The sequence below is a fragment of the Mytilus californianus genome, unplaced genomic scaffold (assembly GCF_021869535.1).
Source record: "Mytilus californianus isolate M0D057914Y unplaced genomic scaffold, xbMytCali1.0.p SCAF_4, whole genome shotgun sequence".
NCBI lineage: Eukaryota > Metazoa > Mollusca > Bivalvia > Mytilida > Mytilidae > Mytilus > Mytilus californianus.
The window spans coordinates 37,431,254-37,452,234 of NW_026262690.1; the positions used below are offsets into that span (position 1 = coordinate 37,431,254).

The window sequence follows — 20,981 nt, forward strand, 5'->3', positions numbered from 1 at the left end:
TAACAATTTGATTAAAAAGAGGCAATTTGGATATTTCTCAGACTCACTATCAATTTCATTTTTACAACAGAACAGTAAAATAAATTTCAATACATATGTACAGCAAACCTCTGTGATTGATAGTCACAACTGAACATATGTATAAAACATTTTTGTATATCATTCTGTACATAAACTTGCATTTTGTTACAATTTTGACAGGTTTTTTCTGAAATTGCAATCATTAATCTTTCACTTTTAGTCCATTGTTGAACAATTGCAAACAGAAATGCATCCAATTTTTTCTGAATTAACAGTATTGAAACAGACACAAAAATATGACATCATGTGAATATCTAATAACCTACTGAATTTACAGTATTGAAACAGACACAAAAGTAGGACGTCATGTGAATATCCAATAACCTACTGAATTTACAGTATTGAAACAGACACAAAAGTATGACATCATGTGAATATCTAATAACCTACTGAATTTACAGTATTGAAAAAGACACAAAAGTAGGACGTCATGTGAATATCTAATAACCTACTGAATTTACAGTATTGAAATAGACACAAAAGTATGACATCATGTGAATATCTAATAACCTACTGAATTTACAGTATTGAAATAGACACAAAAGTAGGACGTCATGTGAATATCTAATAACCTAATAAATAAAGAACATGGGTACGTTAAAAAACCATAAAAATGGCCCGTGACACAGAAATCTAAAGGAATTGCTGATACAACAATGTAGTAAGATAATGGTGAGTAACTTAAGGACAAGGAAATATCTGTACTTACCGGTGGTGGAAGACTGCCATCAATATCATCTTCATGGTATGTGGTAACAACTGGTGGTTTGACAGGGGACACAGAAGCTAATGCATTCGTCTTTTGATCAACCTGTTTATCTCGTAACTCTGGTGGAGGGGGAGGTAACTCTTCATCAGGAGGTGAAGCTGTTTTCTATAAACATAAATTTGCAAAATAAAACTTCTGAAAGTCAGATGATCATTGGTATAAATAATTTGATTTCTGAGTCGTAGTACGATAATTATGCTTGAAATTTTTATGACCGCCATGCCAGGACTTTATAAAAGGTATAATATCTTTAAATGAGCATGAAACAGTATGTCCCATAACAAACAAGTGAAAAATGTCAATGTATGGTCTTCAACAATGACATCAATCTTACCAAGATAAATATTCTCATCTTATTAAGAAAGCACCATTACAAAATAAGCTTAGCATTTTGTCAGTTGAGCATATTCTTACATTGACATGATTTTTTTACAAGTCTTAAATTTCCAGTGATTACTGGTTCATGTTCAATTTCATCATCACCTAGTCTAAATTGTCTGCTTGTGATAAATTAACCTAATGAGGTAAATTATTGAGAGACAAGTTCAACTAAAAGCATCCTTAGAGCCAAAATCACTCACCTTGCAGAATATATATATTTTTTTTATGTTTTTATCTATCTTTAACAGAACCAAAGTATTTTCTTTATGAAAAAAAATATTCATTTTCAAATATACAGCTTTTCATGAGCATTCAAGTGAAATCAATGTCATTATATTTCTTAAATTCTTTTGTTTTTCAGTTCCAGGATCACATATGTAAATATTTCCATGTATTTGAGCAAAAATTTGGATCAAAAACTGAAATTAAACTAGAAAATAGCCAAAAATTATGTTCAATATGAATTATTATCAAAGAACTTTTCAACAGAAACATTTCCTCTTGGTCAAGGTATTTAAACTTTTGTCTGTTCTCTTGTCCCATCGAATAAATAAAATAGCTATTTTTCTCTGTGTAGTTTATTCACTTGGACCTTTAAATTTCTTCTAAGAGAAATCCATCACTCATTGATTAATTAGACTGAAGAAAACAATTATCATCTAAGTAGATGAAAATACATGTATCAACTCACAAAACTGCATGTGATGTTGTATTTATTCAATGGGACAAGAGAACTGACAAAGTTTAAATACCTTGACCAAGAAATGCAAGAGGAAATGATTCTGTGGTAAAGTCATTTCTTTCACAACAAAAAAAATATTATTTCAACTGTAACTATTAAGCAATTGCAAAACACACTTGACAATTTGATATATGTAGCTATGTCCTTCAATTTATAAGACAGTTCTGCTCATTTTTATCGATAACTATATGTGAAAAGAAATAAGATACAAATTTTGTCTCATCTTAAATTGGTAACATATTGAGATTATAATATTATTATCTCAGCTTCCTGCAAAAGCATAAAAAAACATTTCTAGGTACAATAAGAACCTCAAGTTTAGGATGAGCATTAGTGATAGGTGGTTCTCTCTCCCACTTGTTAGCTATCTGTAAGGTCTCCAATGTCTTCTGTTGTGTAGATTTTGTGTCATCTAACAATGTATACTCATAGAATTCTTGTATGTCTGAAAACACAAATTGGTATTACACTTTGTATTCTTAATTAGCTCCATACCAGGTACATTTGTAATGCTGGTGTGGAACTGTAAATAGTTCATTTTAATGGGTTACAACCATTCACATAATTTTAGCCACTGCACATGCCATATTAAGTACTTCAGTCTTTGCTTTGTTTTGCAAAATATAAAACCGTTATCATAAATTTGTAATGCAGTAACTGTTACTAAATTGGAAAATTTAAGCAAGTACCAGTAAATTTGTATGTGTGTGTAATTATTTATGATATCAAAACACTTGTTTTTTATATGCAACAATATTCAGTTTAAAAGATCTAACAAGAATTCAATATACGCCTTTATCATTGTGTATCATGCAAAATAAATTAATGTGGTTCCTGTACATATTGTAAAAATGTGGTAGTAGAAAAATTGAGTCAAAAACTCAAATGGCCAGATTGCATAGAATCTTTCTTAAAAAATGAAGAGTGGTCTATCTTTAACATTTAAAATATAGGGGGAAGGGGACATAGAAATTATTAATGTTATTTTGTTTCTATAAAAGACACATACATGACTTTAACAAACTAAATTATACAAAAAATGAAATGTTGGTACATGTATTACTAAAGCTCAAATCCAAACTTAATAAAAGAACAGAGTTCCAATGTCCCCCGCGTTGCACATATTTTATCTTTCGAAAATACAAGGTCGCAATAACTAAATAAAACACTTAATTTTTGTAGCGCTAGCGAGGCCATTTTCCATAACTTTAATATTTCTAAGGGGCATAACTCTTTTCGAAAAAGTTGATCGGCCACCATTATAGAACTTGTCCCGAGATATTGCTGATATTAACCTAAAGTATAAGTTTTATAAAAATCTGGCAAGAATTGTACCCGTGAGAATGCTAACGAAGCCATTTTCCATAAATTTAATATTTCCAAGGGGCATAACTCTTTAAAAAAAAAGTTAATCGTCAACCATTATTGAACTTGTCCGAGATATTGCTGATAACAACATATAGTATAAGTTTTATAAATCTGGCAAGAATTGCACCCGTGAGAGCACTAACGAGGACATTTTCGATAAATTCAATATTTCCAAGGGGCATAACTCTTTTAAAAAAAGTTGATCAGCCACCATTATAAAACTTTTTATAAAAATCTGGCAAAGAATTGTACCTGGTAGAGTGCTAACAAGACCGGACGGACGGACACATGGACGGACGATCAGTATTTCCATGTCCCCCGCAACGCATTACGCGGGGGACAATAAATTTGGTTTTATGAACCTCTAATATGTCTACCGAACACCAGTGTAACTTCCCAGGGCTTACATGTCATATATAGGTAAAATATAGTATATATTCATAAACAAAATAATAATTTGCTTCCATTCTGTTATTGGGAAAGAAATGATACTTTTCCAGGTTCACTGACTGTCGATTTAAACTTTTGTAAGTTTTGTCCCATCTAAGAAATACAATAACTATTGTTCTCGGTGGAGTTTATTCAATGGGACCTTTAAATTTCTTCTAAGAGAAATCCATCACTCATTGATTAATTTACCTGAACAAAAAATGTAGATTGCAATGATGAAAATACATGTACAAATACTCAATAAGGACACGCAAAACTGCATGTGATGTTGTATTAATTCAATATCAATAATACATTTTCAATCTAAAAACATTAAAAGTTGATTTCTTACAAAATTTTAATTATTGTACCTATTGAAATATTTTTTTAATGTGTTTGACAAATGAAAACTGGAAAATGACAACATTTAAATCAAGGCCTTCTTAAATGTGTTCTATAAACAAACACCTAAAAAAATGCAAATTTCAATAGGAACAATACTAAAAATTTGGTCAGAAATCATGATATAATTAGATCAGTGTTTATATTGAACAGATTGAAAATATATTATTGATATTGAATAAATACAATATCACATGCAGTTTTGTGAGTTGAAACATGTATATTCATCTACTAAGAAGATCATTTTTTTGGTCAGGTAAATTAATAAATGAATGATGGATTTCCCTTAAAAGAAATTTAAAGGTCCAAGTGAATAAACTACACAGTGAACAATAGTTATTGTATTTATTCAATGGGTCAAGTGAACTGACAAAAGTTTAAATACCTTGACTAAGAGGAGATGACTGTGGAAAACTTTCATTTGGTTAGCAATAAATTATAATGTACAACAACAGTAAATGACATTAATGCATGTGTGTAAATATTTATTTAACATACCAAGAAGTGCCTGAAATAGGCGACTTTTGAAAATTCTTATGACTTTCTCTATGGCAACCTTGAGCTGAGTGTCCTGTGGTAGGCTAAGCCTCGAATGGTAGTCCTCTAACAATTCTAAAGCCCTGTGGGCATCTATGAACAGAAGAAAACAAGAAAGTTACCTAGTAATATTAAACATCTTGTTTGAAAGCAACATGCACATGTTTGCAGTGACCTCTCAAATTTTAATAAACTCAACATTGTTACTTTTACCATGTTTACAGCAGGTATAATCTTTAGATACATTGTACATTGTATCCTAAATTGTCCAAATTTAATACATTTATCTTAAATATAAATATTTATAGTGGAATTATGATTCAAATTGCAGGTATTTACACACTACAAAGTGAAATTCCGCACACAGTTTTTAAATCTCTTTGTCTTCACACTCAAATTTTCACAGCACAGGGCAGGGGGCTGTACATGTACATTCTTAAATCCACAGGCCAACCTGGAATTTTACAGGTGTAATGTTTCAAGAGTAAAAAGGTAGTTTACTTGAATACACAAACTCCAACTACAGAATTTTACATTACAACAAAGTGAACTAGCCTATCATTTTTAAGGACAAACTTCATAATTTATAAGCATGCACCTCAGGATTGAATAATGTCTAAGTGTGGGTGTCAATTGTAAATCAGTATATTTTATTAGACTGCATCATTATACTAACCACATTTTTACTATATTTTAAAGATAAGAATATAAAACTATTTTAACTCACTTTGAGTTTATGGTATCAAAGGTAATATTTTTCAAGTGTCCCAGAGGGTCATAATGACATTATGACCCGATGATCAACAGAACATGTGTTAGTCATTCAGTTGATATTTTATTTAGATAAAAATAATGGCAGCAGTCCTTTTGCGCCAATTACTGTGTTTCAGGGGTATCATTTGCACCAATTTTTTTTTCCAAATGTATCAATTGCGCCAATATTTGGAACTCATTTGCGCCAATTTACCTGAACACATATTGATCGTACATATTAAAGATTAATATATATATATAGTTAGAACTAGACATGTATCAGAAAAGGAAACTTTTGCCGTTCAAAAGTACATGAAATATGCAGAAGGTGAACTCAGCCACAGAGACTTTGTATGTGTAATGAGTTACAAATTCCAGCCTTTAACTTCTTAATCAAATATATATGATGTCCGACTGTACATAGTTTTATGTTTTAAAGTATTCCATTAAATGACTTAAAATGACTTTAACTCCGCCAGTGAAAACTGCCGGTCCCAAGCCCTGATAAAGGAGGAGGGAAGTCATTTTTCTTTTAATTGGCGCAAATGAAACTATGTAATTTTAAAACAGGTGGCGCAAACGTAGCATTGGATAAAAAAAGTTGTGGCGCAAAAGGACGCATTTTTGGCGCAAATGGATCTCTCCCAAAATTATGGTCTATCAGTGAAATTCAAATTAGTTAAAAATCAATGGCAACAGAAGCCCATAAAAAATGAACCTGTACACAGGTGATTATTGATTATTAAGCCTGTACATGTTTGGATTTTAGCAAAAATATTCATAAGCAGATTTGTTAAGATCAATGGCAGCAACTTTTAATTAATGACTTTTCCAGTATTTGAATTAGTTGCTAGATTGATCCCTCTGAAAACCTTCATATTCCATTGCAAGGGATAGATATTATAAACAATCAGATATCCAATCCTGGCAAATACTGGTCAATTGAAATTTTCATGGTTCTTTTGACAGAATTAACTTTAAATTTGAAGTAAAACATTGGTTGATGGGAAATTTATTTTAACTTTATTTGTTTGGCATGATTCAGTTTATAAATAAAGAATGATATTTGTATGTTACTTCAACTATTAACATGAATAATGACTAATTTAGTTCTTAGGGGAAATGATATTAAATACTATTAGGTATACATGTACATAAGTATATAAAATTGCTTTATCAATTATTCTAACATGTCTAAATAAAAAAAAAAACTTAATTTTTACAGGTACATAGAATTACATGTGGCTTGATTATCTGAGGGTACATTGCATTTGCGCTAATTTTTGAGAAACAAAAGGCTCTCAAGAGCCTGTGTCACTCACCTGTATCTACTGTGGTTTTGGAAATCACGTAAAATAAGGTTAAAATCATAATAAATAGTATCAGATACTCTTATAATGAGTGAGGCCAAGTTTGGTTTAATTTGGCCCAGTAGTTAAGTTAAAAGCAGGTCATCCCATTGTAATCTTACAATAGTTACTGAAGACCCCTTATCATTATTTAAATTAGTTTTCAAGTTGTGACCATTTGAAATTGTTTTTTTACAATTTTCCCATAGTCATAGACTTCTATAGTAAACCCCTATGTTCTATTTTTAGCCATGGCCGCCATGTTGGTTGGATGACAGGGTCATCGGATACATTTTTCAATCAAGATACCCTATTGAAAATTGTGGCTAAGTTTAATTCTATTTTGCCCAGTAGACTAAGTCACTTAAAGTGGAGAAGATTTTTGTAAAAGATTACAAAATTTACAAATGAACTGCTTCGCTGAGCGCAGCTGGATACACCCACAGAGGTCCAATCCTGAACAGTTGGGGCAAAAATGGGCACAATATTCAAGCTTGATACATGTCTGAATTTGGATTGTAATTAAATATTTGACATATTAAAGGTTTCTGAATAAATGTAGTCAAAGAACTTCATCATTTTGAAAAATAGGATTGGTAGGTCGGATTTTTTTTTTTTTGACATTGTAAACGAAATCCGGAAAATTATCATGGTTTTCCGTAATTAGTTTTAAATACCGGAAGTGCGGCAATTTGCAATGTTTTGAAGCAACTGCTGTGCAAATTTCTTGGATTTTAACCTATTTGGAATACCTTTTGACATAAATAAAATGTTCAACTGGCTTTCTGTGCCAGTAGAAACAAGTTAGATAAATAATTATGTCGATTAACAGAAGCCCGTGTCAAAAACAGGTTCGGTTGATACCATTTTTTTTTTTTTTTTTTGAAGATCCAATAAAAAAATTAGGGTCGGGGGCTAAAAAACAGGGTCGGTCGGGTTACGGGAAACACAGATTTTTTTTTCTCAGCCTTAGTAAATCTGTTGTCAGACTATAAACAAATAAAGTTCAATTTCTTCTCAATGTCATATTTGAAATTTATGAAAATCAATAGGGAGATACATCAATAGCTATAAATAATTCACCAAAGTTTCATGCCAACTGCTTAAAGCATTTTTGAGTTATTGTCCAAAAACTGGAAACTCCCCCCTTTTTTAATGAATAAAACCCCATCTCAGAAATGTAAAATCTAATATTTATAAAATTCTGAAGGGAGCTTACATCAACAAATATAAACAATTCACCAAAGTTTCAAGAGAACTGCTGAAAGCATTTTTTAGTTATTGTCAGAAAACTGGAAGATCCCCCTTTTTTATGAATAAAACCCCAAAATTCAGAAACGGTAAATCTGAAATTTATAAAAAAAAACGAAAGGGAGCTCACGTCAATAGATATAAACAATTCACCAAAGTTTCATGCATATTATTTTAAGCGTTTTTGAGTTAATGTCCGACATGTTGACGACGGACGGATAGACGGACAACGGTATACCATAATAGGTCCCGTAAACAGGCGTATAAAAATTGCATATAAAGGGCAATAACTCCTTAAGGGGTCAATTGACAATTCTGGTAATTTGATTTTTTGTAGATCTTACTTTGCTGAACATTATTGCTATTTACAGTTTTTCTCTATCTATATTAATATTCAAGATAATAACCAATAAATTGCTTCACTGAGCGCAGCTGGATACGACCGCAGAGGTCCAACCCTGAACAGTTGGGGCAAAAATGGACACAATATTCGCGCATGATACAGGTCTTAATTTGGATTGTATTTAAATATTTGACACATAATAGGTTTCTGACACAGAATAACTGTAGTCCAAGAACTTAGAATTGGTTATATGATGTGAATTTATATTCAATTTTTTGCTTTTGTGCAATACACTATGCTGTTGCGAATTGACCCCCCCCCCCCCCCCCCCAAAAAAAAAATTGACACCCCCCCTTTTTTGGCTTTTATGAAATAAAAAAAATTCTTTCCCTCAAGATATGGTCATAATCTCAATTCAAATTTCCAATGGAGTTAGGAACCATAATTATCCATTTAAATACATCATAAAAGTCTTAAAATGACATAGATAATCATGGCTAAAATTAATATTCCTTAAAATATAATCAGCATTTTTAAATAGTAACTTCTAAAAATAAATTAACAGCTAATCACCTCAAGACAATACAACATTTCTTTATACATAATTTAAAAGCAGTGTAAGGGAGGTAATCCAAACATAACATTGTATTTTTTTTTAATTGTCCATTAACCAGGAAACCCTTGTTTTTCCCCCTTATTTGCCCCTAATTCCTAAATGGTTTGAGCCATAACCCCCAAAGCCAATCCTAACCATCCCTTTGGAAACTTGTGGTATCATTTCAGAGAGATCCACACACCGTTCCACAAGTTGTTGTCTGGAAACTAGAAAAATGCTTATTTGGGCCCCTTTTTGGCACCTAATTCCTAAACTGTTAGGACTATAACCCCTAAAATCAATCCCAACCTTCCTTTTAAAGTTATAAACCTTGTGTTAAATTTCATAGATTTCTATTTACATTTACTAAAGTTATTGTCTAGAAACCAAATGTCTTCGGACGACGACGACGACGACGTGATACCAAAAATTTTGCGGTCGTATAAAAACTGCAAAATTTCCTCAAAATTACTAATTCAGGGGCAGCAACCCAACAACAGGTTGTCTGATTCGTCGGAAAATTTCATAGCAGATAGATTTCAATCTGCGAAACATTTTTACCCCCATGTCAGATTTGCTCTAAATGCTTTAGTTTCAGAGATATAAGCTGTAAACTGCATTTTAACCCTTTGTTCTATTTTTAGCCTTGTCGGCCATGTTGGTTGGCAGGCGGGGTCATCCGACACATTTTTTAAACTAGATACCCTAATGATGATTATGGCCAAGATTGGTTAAATTTGGCTCTGTAGTTTCAGAGGAGAAGATGTTTGTAAAAGTTAACGGACGACGACGGACGCCAAGTGATGAGAAAAGCTCACTTGGCCCATGTGAGCTAAAAAGCAGAATTTCATTTGCGCCACAAGGTTCTATTTCATTTTTACGTCAAAAATAAATGGTGCTTTTGCGCCAATTTATAGGTAAAATATAACGAAAACGTTTTAAAATGTTGTATCTTGAATAAGAGCTTGCATAATAAAATTTTTGTAAGATTTTTTTCCGCAAATGAAATGCCAATCGGCGCAAAGGCAAAGCACTGTTATCAAGAGCATGTATCACATGGCTAGCAGGTGTCAAAATTTTAATGACTATAACAACTGCATAGAACATTAAAGAATAGTATAATATTGATTTGAACACTTTCATATTTTCATGACTAACAGTAATTGAAGGTAGGACAAAAGGTCACAGAATGGAGAGTCACTATTCAGTTTGAGATAAATTGCCTTTTGATTAAGAGAGACTTATTAATTAAGGCTATTTTTGGTTTTTTTCTAAAACTATTACATATATATATAACTCACAGGCTTGACATAAACGAATCTTCCATATAAAACAACTCTCAAATGTTTTTTGCACAATGTATTACATTTGGTAAAATTACTGTTAAGAAAACAAGGACCATAACTCTGCACAAAATCATCAGACCGGAAAAAAATTCGAAATTGATCTGTAACTTGTCATGATAAAACTATTTACCAATTTTCAAATCAATATCTTCAAGCATGACGAAAAAAGTGCCGAAAACTGATTATTTGAGTGAATTTTCTAAGTCCAAGGACCATAACTCTGCACAAAATCATCAGAACGAACAAAATTCGAACTTGATCTGTAACTTGTCATGATAAAACAATACACCAAATATCAAATCAATATCTTCAAGCATGAAGAAAAAAAGTGTGGAAAACTGATTTGCCGGACTGACAGATGGACAGACAGACGGACGGAGTGCAAACCTAAAGTCCCCTTTCAACTTCGTTGGTAGGGGACTAACAAGCTGTCATAGTCTCTTTTCAGTGGTGCCAAGAAATATGTTTTTTGTATGATTAATATTTGATAAATCTTCATTTAACCATGTTCACGAACAATTTATTATCTAATGAATTTAAAAGGCATTATTTAAAGGATTTTCCCTTATATATTCAAAAACTTTTTTGCCAACCAAGGCTTGTTCATAAGAAGTAAAAAATGTATACATACATGTACATGTACAGCCCAATATATAAAAAATAAAATGCTCCGCTGGGTGCAGCTTGATACGACCGCAGAGGTCGAACCCTGAACAGTTGGGGCAAGTATGGACACAACATTCAAGCTTGATACAGCACTGAATTTGGATTGTGATTAAATATTTGACACAGCATAGGCTTCTGACACAGAATGAATGTGGTCTAAGAACTTAAAAAATTTTAAATTACCCTTTTCAAACCATATCATTATTATTTGCTTTTATATATAAATCAGAAAAAAACAATTTAAACTGGAAAATTTTAAAGAAAAAAAAATCCCCCACCCCAATTTTTTGAACCCCCTTATGATTCATCACCCCCAAACTCAATCCCAGCCTTCCCTTTGTGGTATGGTACCTTGCAGTACAATTTCAGAGAGATCCATACACTTGAACACAAGTTATTGTCTGGAAACTAGAAAAATGCTTGTTTTTTGGCACCTTTTTGGCCCCAAATTCCTAAACGTTTTGGGCAATTACCCCTAAACTCAAACCCAGCTTTCCCTTTGTGACATGGAACCTTGTAGTACAATTTCATAAAGATCCATACACTCACACACAAGTTATTGTCCTGAAACTAGAAAAATGCTAGTATTTTGCCCCTTATTCCTAAAATTTTGAGGCAATTACCCCCAAAATCAATTCCAGCCTTCCCTTTGTGGTATGGTACCTTGCAGTACAATTTCATAAAGATCCATACACTTGAACACAAATTATTGTCTAGAAACTAGAAAAATGCTTATTTTTGGCCCCTTATTCCTAAACGTTTTGGGCAATTACCCCCAAACTCAATTCCAGCTTTTCCTTTCCGATATGGAACCTTGTAGTACAATTTCAGAAAGATCCATACACTTACACACAAGTTATTGTCATGAAACTAGAAAAATGCTTGTTTTTTGCCCCTTTTTTGGCCAATAATTCCTAAAATTTTGAGGCAATTACCCCCAAAATCAATCCCAGCTTTCCCTTTGTGATATGGAACCTTGTGGTACAATGTCAGAGAGATCCATACACTAACACACAAGTTATGTCTGGAAGTTACAAAAATGCTTATTTTTAACCCCCAAAATCAGTCCCAACCTTCCTTTTGTGGTATTAAACCTTATGGTAAATTTTCATAGAGATCCATTCGCTTAAACTAAAGTTAGAGTGCGAAAACTAATGGGTCTTCGGACGACGACGATGACTCCAACGTCATACCAATATACGACCGCAAAATTAGTTGGTGTGAGCTAACATTTTTTTGTGAAGTGTGATATTTTAAAAGTGTAGGAAGTATCCAGAAGTATTATTACAGATGGGGCAAGTTTTCAATTTTGTTAATGGTACATTATATTTTGCAAGGTGGAGGGAGTGTGAGAACAGTTGTTCGAACGTATCATATACTTCTCATATTATTGGTGGCGTTTTGTTTAGCGAGGATGCCACTTGGGCAAGTTTGTAGTTCTTGTTTTAGCAGAAGTGAACTCTTTTTTCATAAATGTCTTTTAGGTGCAAGCCATTTTTAAAGAGGGACAAGTTCTCCTACTTCTAGGTCGTGCTAATTATAAACCTGTCTTTACCCAGAAAAAAATTACTTTAAGTAAAGCAGAAGCCCTTGAATTCTGGTATTTTCACTGCAAATTTAGGTTCTTTTAATTAGGAAATTCAAACTACAAAAGCTCTTGTTTTGACGTGTGGTTTATGTGATTGAAAAGACAATAAACATGCAGCCAATGAATACCATACTTGGGTTAGCAATAATTTGTTGATGTTCACTTGAAATTACTGACTCAATGACCAGATATATAGGTAATACAGTCTTAGGTCAAAAGTGTTTCACCTTTTGGAAATTCTATTATTTCATATAAAAACATAGTTTTAATCAAAATTCTACTGTGGATATTTCTTGTCCAAATTGAATGACTTTTTCTTTAATTTGTTTAAATAAAGAAATGTCTCAAGTTTCTTGCAAAAAAAGTAAAATTTATTTACGCTATATATTTTGTGAGAAATCTGTTTAAAGACATGAACAAATATGAATTTCTGCATGAAAAAATTGTATGGCTATATAGGAAAAAATTACACTTTATTTCAATATTTGTATACATATAATGATTTTCTCAATGATGATATTTCATAAAAATATTTCATAATGACCATAAAAAACTGATTACATCAATGAATTTAGCATTTGCAATTTCATCGAAATAGGACCACAAATTAGTTTTTGACAATGTTTTTAAAAAGTGTGTTTTTAAATGAAATATTCAATGGGAATTTTGGATAGGTGAAACACTTTTGACCTTATACCGTATTACAATTGTTTTATTGTCAAATATAACGTTATCATAACATTGTACCTATTATGAACTGATTAATAATATATTCGTGAAAAAAGAAATGCAATGCACCTTGTTTTCTGACCGGCATGTCTGCGAAAATCTGGTGTTCTTGTGCTCACACCCACTTCGTAGTTTGCAAGATTCTATCTTTTACTATTTAGGCAAGCGCTAGAGTGTGATAAATTTATGGTTAACGCATTTGGTGCAATGATTTTTATCTCTTAATTTTATGCAGGATTATTATCGTTTGGCGACACTTCGGATAATCAGGAAACGACCACAAACAGGAAACAGCAAAGATGGCGGCTATTCAAAACTAATAAATCACGTGATTAAAGGGATCCGTTATTTCAGGATTGCAACTTATTATTTATACAAATTATTCTAAACATTTTTTTTTAATAAAACTTAAAGACTTTTTGTAAAAAGAAGGACAACTTTTTCTTGTAGTGTTTACAATGATCGGATTGTTGAACAAATATAATAACCGAAAAGAATGGTTTCTCCCTAGAAATGGTAATCGAGAAAATCCGAAAGAACAAAACATGGAGGTGTCCTCTTAGAGGTCCGCGTTTAAAACTATCTAAATACCAAAAAGAAAAGAACTTGCACATTAAACATGACAAGCAACGGAACATTAGTGTCATATGATCAAACAGATGCATAGGTATTTATACACTTGAATAGTTAAATTTTACTACAAAATACGTGTTCTGTCATTCTGTTAAGACTCGAAAATCATTTATTTTATCCAAATCTTCAGAAATAGTATGCTATTGAGTTTTTTGCATACATCAAGGATTTGTATACTATACAAATCCTTACATACATATTTACCATTTAATCCTAATGATTTGTTCTGCGTTATAGTAGTCTCAGTTTGTTCTGAGACTTGCGTTTTCAACAGACTGATTCTAGAAATAGAATGCCTTTAGCGGAAACAATAATACTTTCCCGGTATTTGCTGCTGACACAGGATGAGTCATAGATATGCTTAACTTCTACTTTCTTTTTGGCTAGTTATTAAATGTTTAATTGATCCAACTTATTGTATACTATACATATATGGATATCTATTTTTCTTTTTTCTTTTTGGGCTGTTTGTTTGTTATTTATATCAACCACACTTGCATTAAAATGCATTAGTATTTAAGAAAAAATATTATAGATTCTTTATCTACACATTCTTTAAGAACTTAAATAGTTCTCATTAATCTTTTTTTATCTCCTTGTTTGTTGTATTATGAAAATTATTGATGTTGTAATGTTTATGCCCTCTGGGGCCCATAATTGGAAATAAAATATCTTCTTCTTCTTCATAGATAGATGAACGCAAGTAAGACATTCTTCGGTGGGAATAACAAACTGACTGAGTAATTTCTTACTTACTTACTTACTTACCGTACTTACTTACTTACTTCTTCTTATGGTATCCAGTTATCCATCAAATTTTTGATGTTTACTAACTGCTACGCATGCGTAGGATAATTATAAATAAATATTTACAAAATTAATAGTGCCAACTGTTCTTTATATACAGACCAGATAGAAATTCTGATGAACAATCTAAGATGGCTCCCTGATGACCTTATATTGAATGTTAAGTTACTAACATCTGGTAATCAGAGCCTCTGGTATGAACAAAACGTCAAATCTTAGAGATTTCATGTCATATGATACAGAATAGTGTATTTGTGGTACATTCACATCATCATCATCATCATCATCATCATCATCATCATCATCATCATCATCATCATCATCATCATCATCATCATCATCATCATCATCATCATCATCATCATCATCATCATCATCATCATCATCATCATCATCATCATCATCATCATCATCATCATCATCATCATCATCATCATCATCATCATCATCATCATCATCATCATCATCATCATCATCATCATCATCATCATCATCATCATCATCATCATCATCATCATCATCATCATCATCATCATCATCATCATCATCATCATCATCATCATCATCATCATCATCATCGTTTCAACTTTTTTTAATAGCTAGACTCGTAACGTATTGTACACTTTGAAATATTACATGCTCATATTGATATTGTATATTGTTATACATTGTAATACGTGCGGAGCGGACTTCATAAGTATGTATTATAATAAGGAGATGTGATATGATTGCCAATGGTTTACTTGTGTCCAATTCATTTTACTTTGAGTAAATAAAATATTTTAAACTAAAACTAAGATTGTTTACTTCTACGTCATTTGGTCTATGGTGGAGATTTTACCATGTACATCTTCTTATTTTTTAGATTTCGGATCGACTTGTAATATACTTTTATTTGGGTTGGGAAATAGAACTGCAACCAGAGTTACTAGTAATTTCTTTGACTGGTTTTCAAGGGTTACGATCGTATTCAATCGTATTTCATCGTTACGATCGTTTAATTGTTGATCAATTCAATCAACTATCTGGGGGCTTCTCGCTTTCAAAGGTCACGATCGTATTAACCGTTACGATCATTCTAGGGTTGATCAATTCGATCATCTGTCTCTTTTGGTTTACATGGGTCACGATCGAATCAATCGTAATTAATCGTTACGATATTTTAAATGTTGATCATTTCAATAAACTGTCTCATCTGGTTTTCAAGGGTCACGATCGTATCTCTGATAAATCACAAAAAAAATTAAATTTCTTTTAGTCCTATTAGTACCAAAATAACGATCAGTTTCAATTCAAAAGTTAAGTGAAGACAATTAAGCGAATCCTTGCAATACATTTGCGTATTAAAGTAAAATTATAAACTACATGTGTTAATAACCAAACATTTTTATTGAGTTGATTGAGTTTATATTTGGCAATCAATCGTGTTCAATAGTATCAATCGTAACGATCAAGGGTTTGCACTCTTTATTATCAAATTGATTGAGTTGATATTTGTTAATCAATCGTGTTCAATCGTATCTATCGTAATGATCGAGGGTTTACAATATTTATTGCGTTGATTGAGTTGATATTTAGTTATCAATCGCGATCAATCGTATCTATTTAACGAACGAGAGTTTGAAAGTTTTTTTATTAAGTTGATTGAGTTGATATTTGTTAATTAATCAAGATTAATCGTATCTATCGTAACAATCGATGATTTGAACCTTTAACTGAGTTGATTAAGTTGATATTTGTTTATCAATCGTGATCAATCGTAGCAATTCAAATAATTATACCAATTAATCTATCGTAACTATTGCATACCAGACAGTTGATTGAATTGATCACCCCTTAACTACAGTAATGATTGAATACTAATGATACTATTGAGAGTCTTGAACGCGACAAGAAACAGTTGATTGAATTGATCCACACCTCTTAAACAATCGTAGCGATTGATACGATCGTGACCCAATGGAAATTAGATCAGAGAGTTGATTTGAATTGATAAACCTTAGAAGATCGTAACGATTGAATACGTTTGATACGATCGTAACCTTTGAAAACGATAGGTACAGTTGATAAAATTGATCAACTATTAAACGATCATAACGATTGAGTACCATCGATACGATCGTGACCCTTGAAAACTAGATAAGACAGTTGATTGAATTTGATCAACCCTTAAACTATCGTAACGATTAAATACGATTGATACGATTGAAAGTCTTCAAGTAAACGCGAGATGAGACAGATGATTGAATTGATCAACAATCGGATCGTTGAACAATTGATACGGTCGTGATCCATGAAACAAGAGCAGACAGTTGATTACATTGATCAACCCTTCAACGATCGTAATCATAGATACAGATGTAAGCAATCCAAATATACCTTCTGTAATAAAGAGTTTCATTTCTTTTGTTTAGTTTCATCTGGATATCAGCCTATTAAAGGACGTGCACTCATTTTTGTCATGTATAAGCTTGTCTATCATAAATTCTTTGAGTTGGAAATATTTTTGATTTACCAAATTAATCTTTATTCAAGTTTATTGGGAAATAAGTGAGAAGTTAGTACAAGAGCCAACTAGAAATAAAAACACTTTGGACCTTCTTATAACCAACTGTCCTAGTAAAATGATGAGACTTGATGTCATTCCAGGAATTTCAGACCATGATATTGTGAATGCAGAAATGAACACCAATCCAATGACAAACAAACAAAGCCAAGAAAAATCAAACTGTATAGAAGAGCTAAATGGGACAGCATAAAAGAGGATATGAATTTGCTTTAATATATCAAAATTCAAAAAGAAAGCCTGAACAAGAAGACAAACATCAATATACTCTGGAACATGTTCAAAGAAGACATAGAAAGCAGTACTAACCAGCATATACCTTCCAAAGTATGCAAGACTAAGGACAAAAACCCATGGATAACCCAGGAAATCAAAAACTTATGAGGCGAAGAGACCGAGCCTATAAAAAGAAAAAGAAATCAAACCATGCTACTGATGTTAAAAGATTTAAACAACTGAAACAAACCATCCAAAGAAAATCAAGAGAAGCCTATTGGATGTATATAGAAGACATAATAACTCCAGAAGATAACGAGGACATCCGTTCACCAACAGGGGCGGATCCAGGATTTTGGAAAGGGGGGGCGTAGTATGTAAAGTAAAATTTTTTTTTTAACCTTTTTTGGGATAAAAAAACATAAAATAAATGTAAAATGCACATTTTTAACGATTCCTGACGTGGGGCATGTATATTTTATAGGACGTTTTTAATGCCGCATTCTCCCCATTAATTGTCTATTATAAAATGATTGAAAGGATCCAAAGCTATGTACTAATATATTTGATGTGGGATTTGTCAGTAAAAAATGGACATGGAAAATTCTCGTTTGTTGTATGGTTAATAAGCATAACCTCACAGATTTCTTGTTGTAAACATGATATACGGCTATTCAATGAAGTTTATAATACGACCGACACGAACAAAGACAAACAAGCAATTTTTGTCCAAATGTTAGGTTGAAATGTTTCACCCAACAAGGGAAGTGAGGGGTTCCAAATCAACCAAAGGCTACAAATGAGTCTGAAAATCAAATGCCAACGAAGTTGTGAATGACGGTCGACAAATGGAGACATAAAGGCCACACCCAGCAGGCAGGTTGCAGTTGGGCCTTGAAAAAGTATTCAGTATATCAGTTCGGCGAAACAGACATTCCGGTCAGATATGGGATTCACATGCAAACCCCCCAAAAAAATTACGCCCGTTTTTTGTTCACCACGTTCATTTAATGCTGAATAATTTTGTTGGATTTTTTTTTTCTTATTTCAAAAAAGGGGATAATTGTTTTCAATTCAGATACGGCCAGAACTTTTGTTTAAGGCAAAAACCAGGGTCAAAATTTGTTCTCTAAAATATCTCAGACTGCCCTATCAAATCAAATGGTCCGTACCTTAGACTTTAAATCTATCTAGAGCTTACTGACTGGGGATCATTATTCAACAATGTTATTAATTGGCTGGGGCGTGTGGGGTTACACATATTTTCGTAGGTGAATAATATTGCTTTGAAACTTTTTTTTTCATGAGAGTGTAATAGAATATTACTTTCTGTTGAGTGGAATTGTGAAATAGAAGTCAATACGTTCTTGCTCAATCCTTTGTCGCTTTGAAGGCGTCATGCTTGTCATCTTCCGACTAAGCAATGTGTTACTGTAATTTGAATTTCAAAGTGCATGACTGAGTGTCGTTTTTTCGACGTACTGATCAACTCCATCGTAGCGAATCACATGACTTCAACATAATCAATAATATATTACAGTAAATACGAGCGAAAAATATCTTTATAAGTTAAGAATTGTCGCATAACAATTAAATACACTGCCGGGAAATGGCAAAGTTCACTAAGTCTAGTCTGATTAATAATTTTACAAAAAAAAAAAAAAAAAAAGTTCAGGCAAAGGGGGGGCGTACGCCCTCTACGCCCCCCTCTGGATCCGCCACTGACCAACAAAAAGATTCTGAACCTATATCAAACACAAGAAAAGTGATTAAAATGGAGAAGCACCACTTAGAAGAAAAGGGAAATTAGAAACTGACCCAATAAATAAAGCAAATATTCTAAATGATCAATTTCAGTCAGTCTTCTCCGCTGCATGTCCAATCAGTAAACGAGATTTTGAAAAGAAAAAACTCATGTCAGACCTACCAGAAAACTATCCAGACAGCGAAAAAATAATCATCACAAATAATGGAGTGGTAAAACAACTGAAAAATCTAAAACCACACAAGGCTGCTGGACCAGACAACATCAAGCCAATGATTCTGAAAGAACTAGCCAGTGAAATTGCTCTTATCTTAACCATCATATACAATTTTTCAATGGAGAAAGGAAAGATACCCGACGACTGGCGAACTGCAAATGTCACTCCGGCATATAAGAAAGGCCAGAAATACATAGCAGCTAACTATAGGCCAATATCCCTAACATGTATCTGCTGCAAAATAATAGAACATATAGTCACCAGTAACATCATGAAACATGCAGAGGTAAATAACATCCTATACCCACTACAACACGGCTTCAGAAGTAAAAGATCATGCGAAACACAACTCCTTGAATGTATCGATGACATCACAAAAAACATGGAAAACGGAAAACAATCAGATCTGCTAATAATTGACTTTTCAAAAGCTTTTGATAAGGTGTCCCACAGCTTACTCCTCCATAAATTACACCATTATGGCATCCGAAGTAAAACAAACAAATGGATAAAAGAATTTCCCACCAACAGAACCCAAGTAGTAGTTGTTGAAGGCGAAACATCTGACAAAGTAAAAGTAGAATCCGGAGTACCGCAAGGATCAGTATTAGGACCCAGTCTTTTCTGTTTTACATCAACGACCTACCAGAAGGCCTACACTTCACAGTGAGACTGTTTGCGGACGATACTGTGGTCTATTTGACCATTTCATCAGACAGCGACTGCCATACACTCCAAGAAGACCTGGACAAACTGGCAAAATGGGAAGAACTCTGGAAAATGTAGTTTCATCCTGAAAAATGCAGTGTCCTCACAGTCACAAAAAAGAAGAAGCCAATCAAGTGGGACTATAAACTCCACGGCCATACTCTGGTGCATGAAACATCAACTATAAATACCTAAGCTGCACCATTGCAAATGATCTAGATTGAGGAGAACATATATTAACAACATCACAGGAAAAGCCAGCCGAAGCCTTGGTTTCCTACATCGAAACCTCCACATTAGCTCAAAATCCATCAAAGAGCATGCCTATAAAATATTAGTAAGACCGCAAATGGAATACGCCACGACAGTATGGGACCCGTACCACCAAAACCACATAGATAAAATTGAAAAGGTAAAAAGACGAGCTGCACGATATGTAACCAGCAGACAAAGAAATAGATCAAGTGTCAGCAACATGATAACTGAATTAGGATGGAAAAGCTTACAAACAAGACGAAAAGAAGCTCGACTCATCATGTGTTACAAAATAACAAACAACCTTGTAGCCATAGACAAGAATAAATATCTACAAAAACCAACAATTAAGAAGCTCAAACCGGACAGGACAACATACTTACCTATTACAGCCAGCCACCAAAGACTGTAGGAAATGGTCCTTCTTCATAAACACCGTCAAGGATTGGAACAAACTGCCACCAGATACCGCCACAGCAAAGTCT

General features: G+C 32.9%; 1 protein-coding gene across 5 annotated transcripts in view; it reads right to left on the bottom strand.

The window, feature by feature from the left end:
- LOC127698259 (disks large homolog 1-like) overlaps positions 1 to 20,981 on the bottom strand; it is a 428,947-nt gene that overhangs the window by 127,643 nt on the left and 280,323 nt on the right. For 3 of the 5 annotated variants that reach the window (XM_052201635.1, XM_052201634.1, XM_052201633.1), the window contains exons 1-4: positions 13,399 to 13,640; positions 4,671 to 4,802; positions 2,285 to 2,418; positions 791 to 955 (exon numbers count right to left, since the gene is read on the bottom strand). The exons of the other annotated variants lie outside the window; for them this stretch is intronic. In XM_052201635.1, the coding sequence (XP_052057595.1) occupies positions 791 to 955; positions 2,285 to 2,418; positions 4,671 to 4,802; positions 13,399 to 13,417 (450 nt within the window). In that variant the 5' untranslated portion in view covers positions 13,418 to 13,640. Of the gene's footprint in view, positions 1 to 790; positions 956 to 2,284; positions 2,419 to 4,670; positions 4,803 to 13,398; positions 13,641 to 20,981 lie in introns of those variants that run through there. 5 annotated transcript variants of the gene reach the window in all.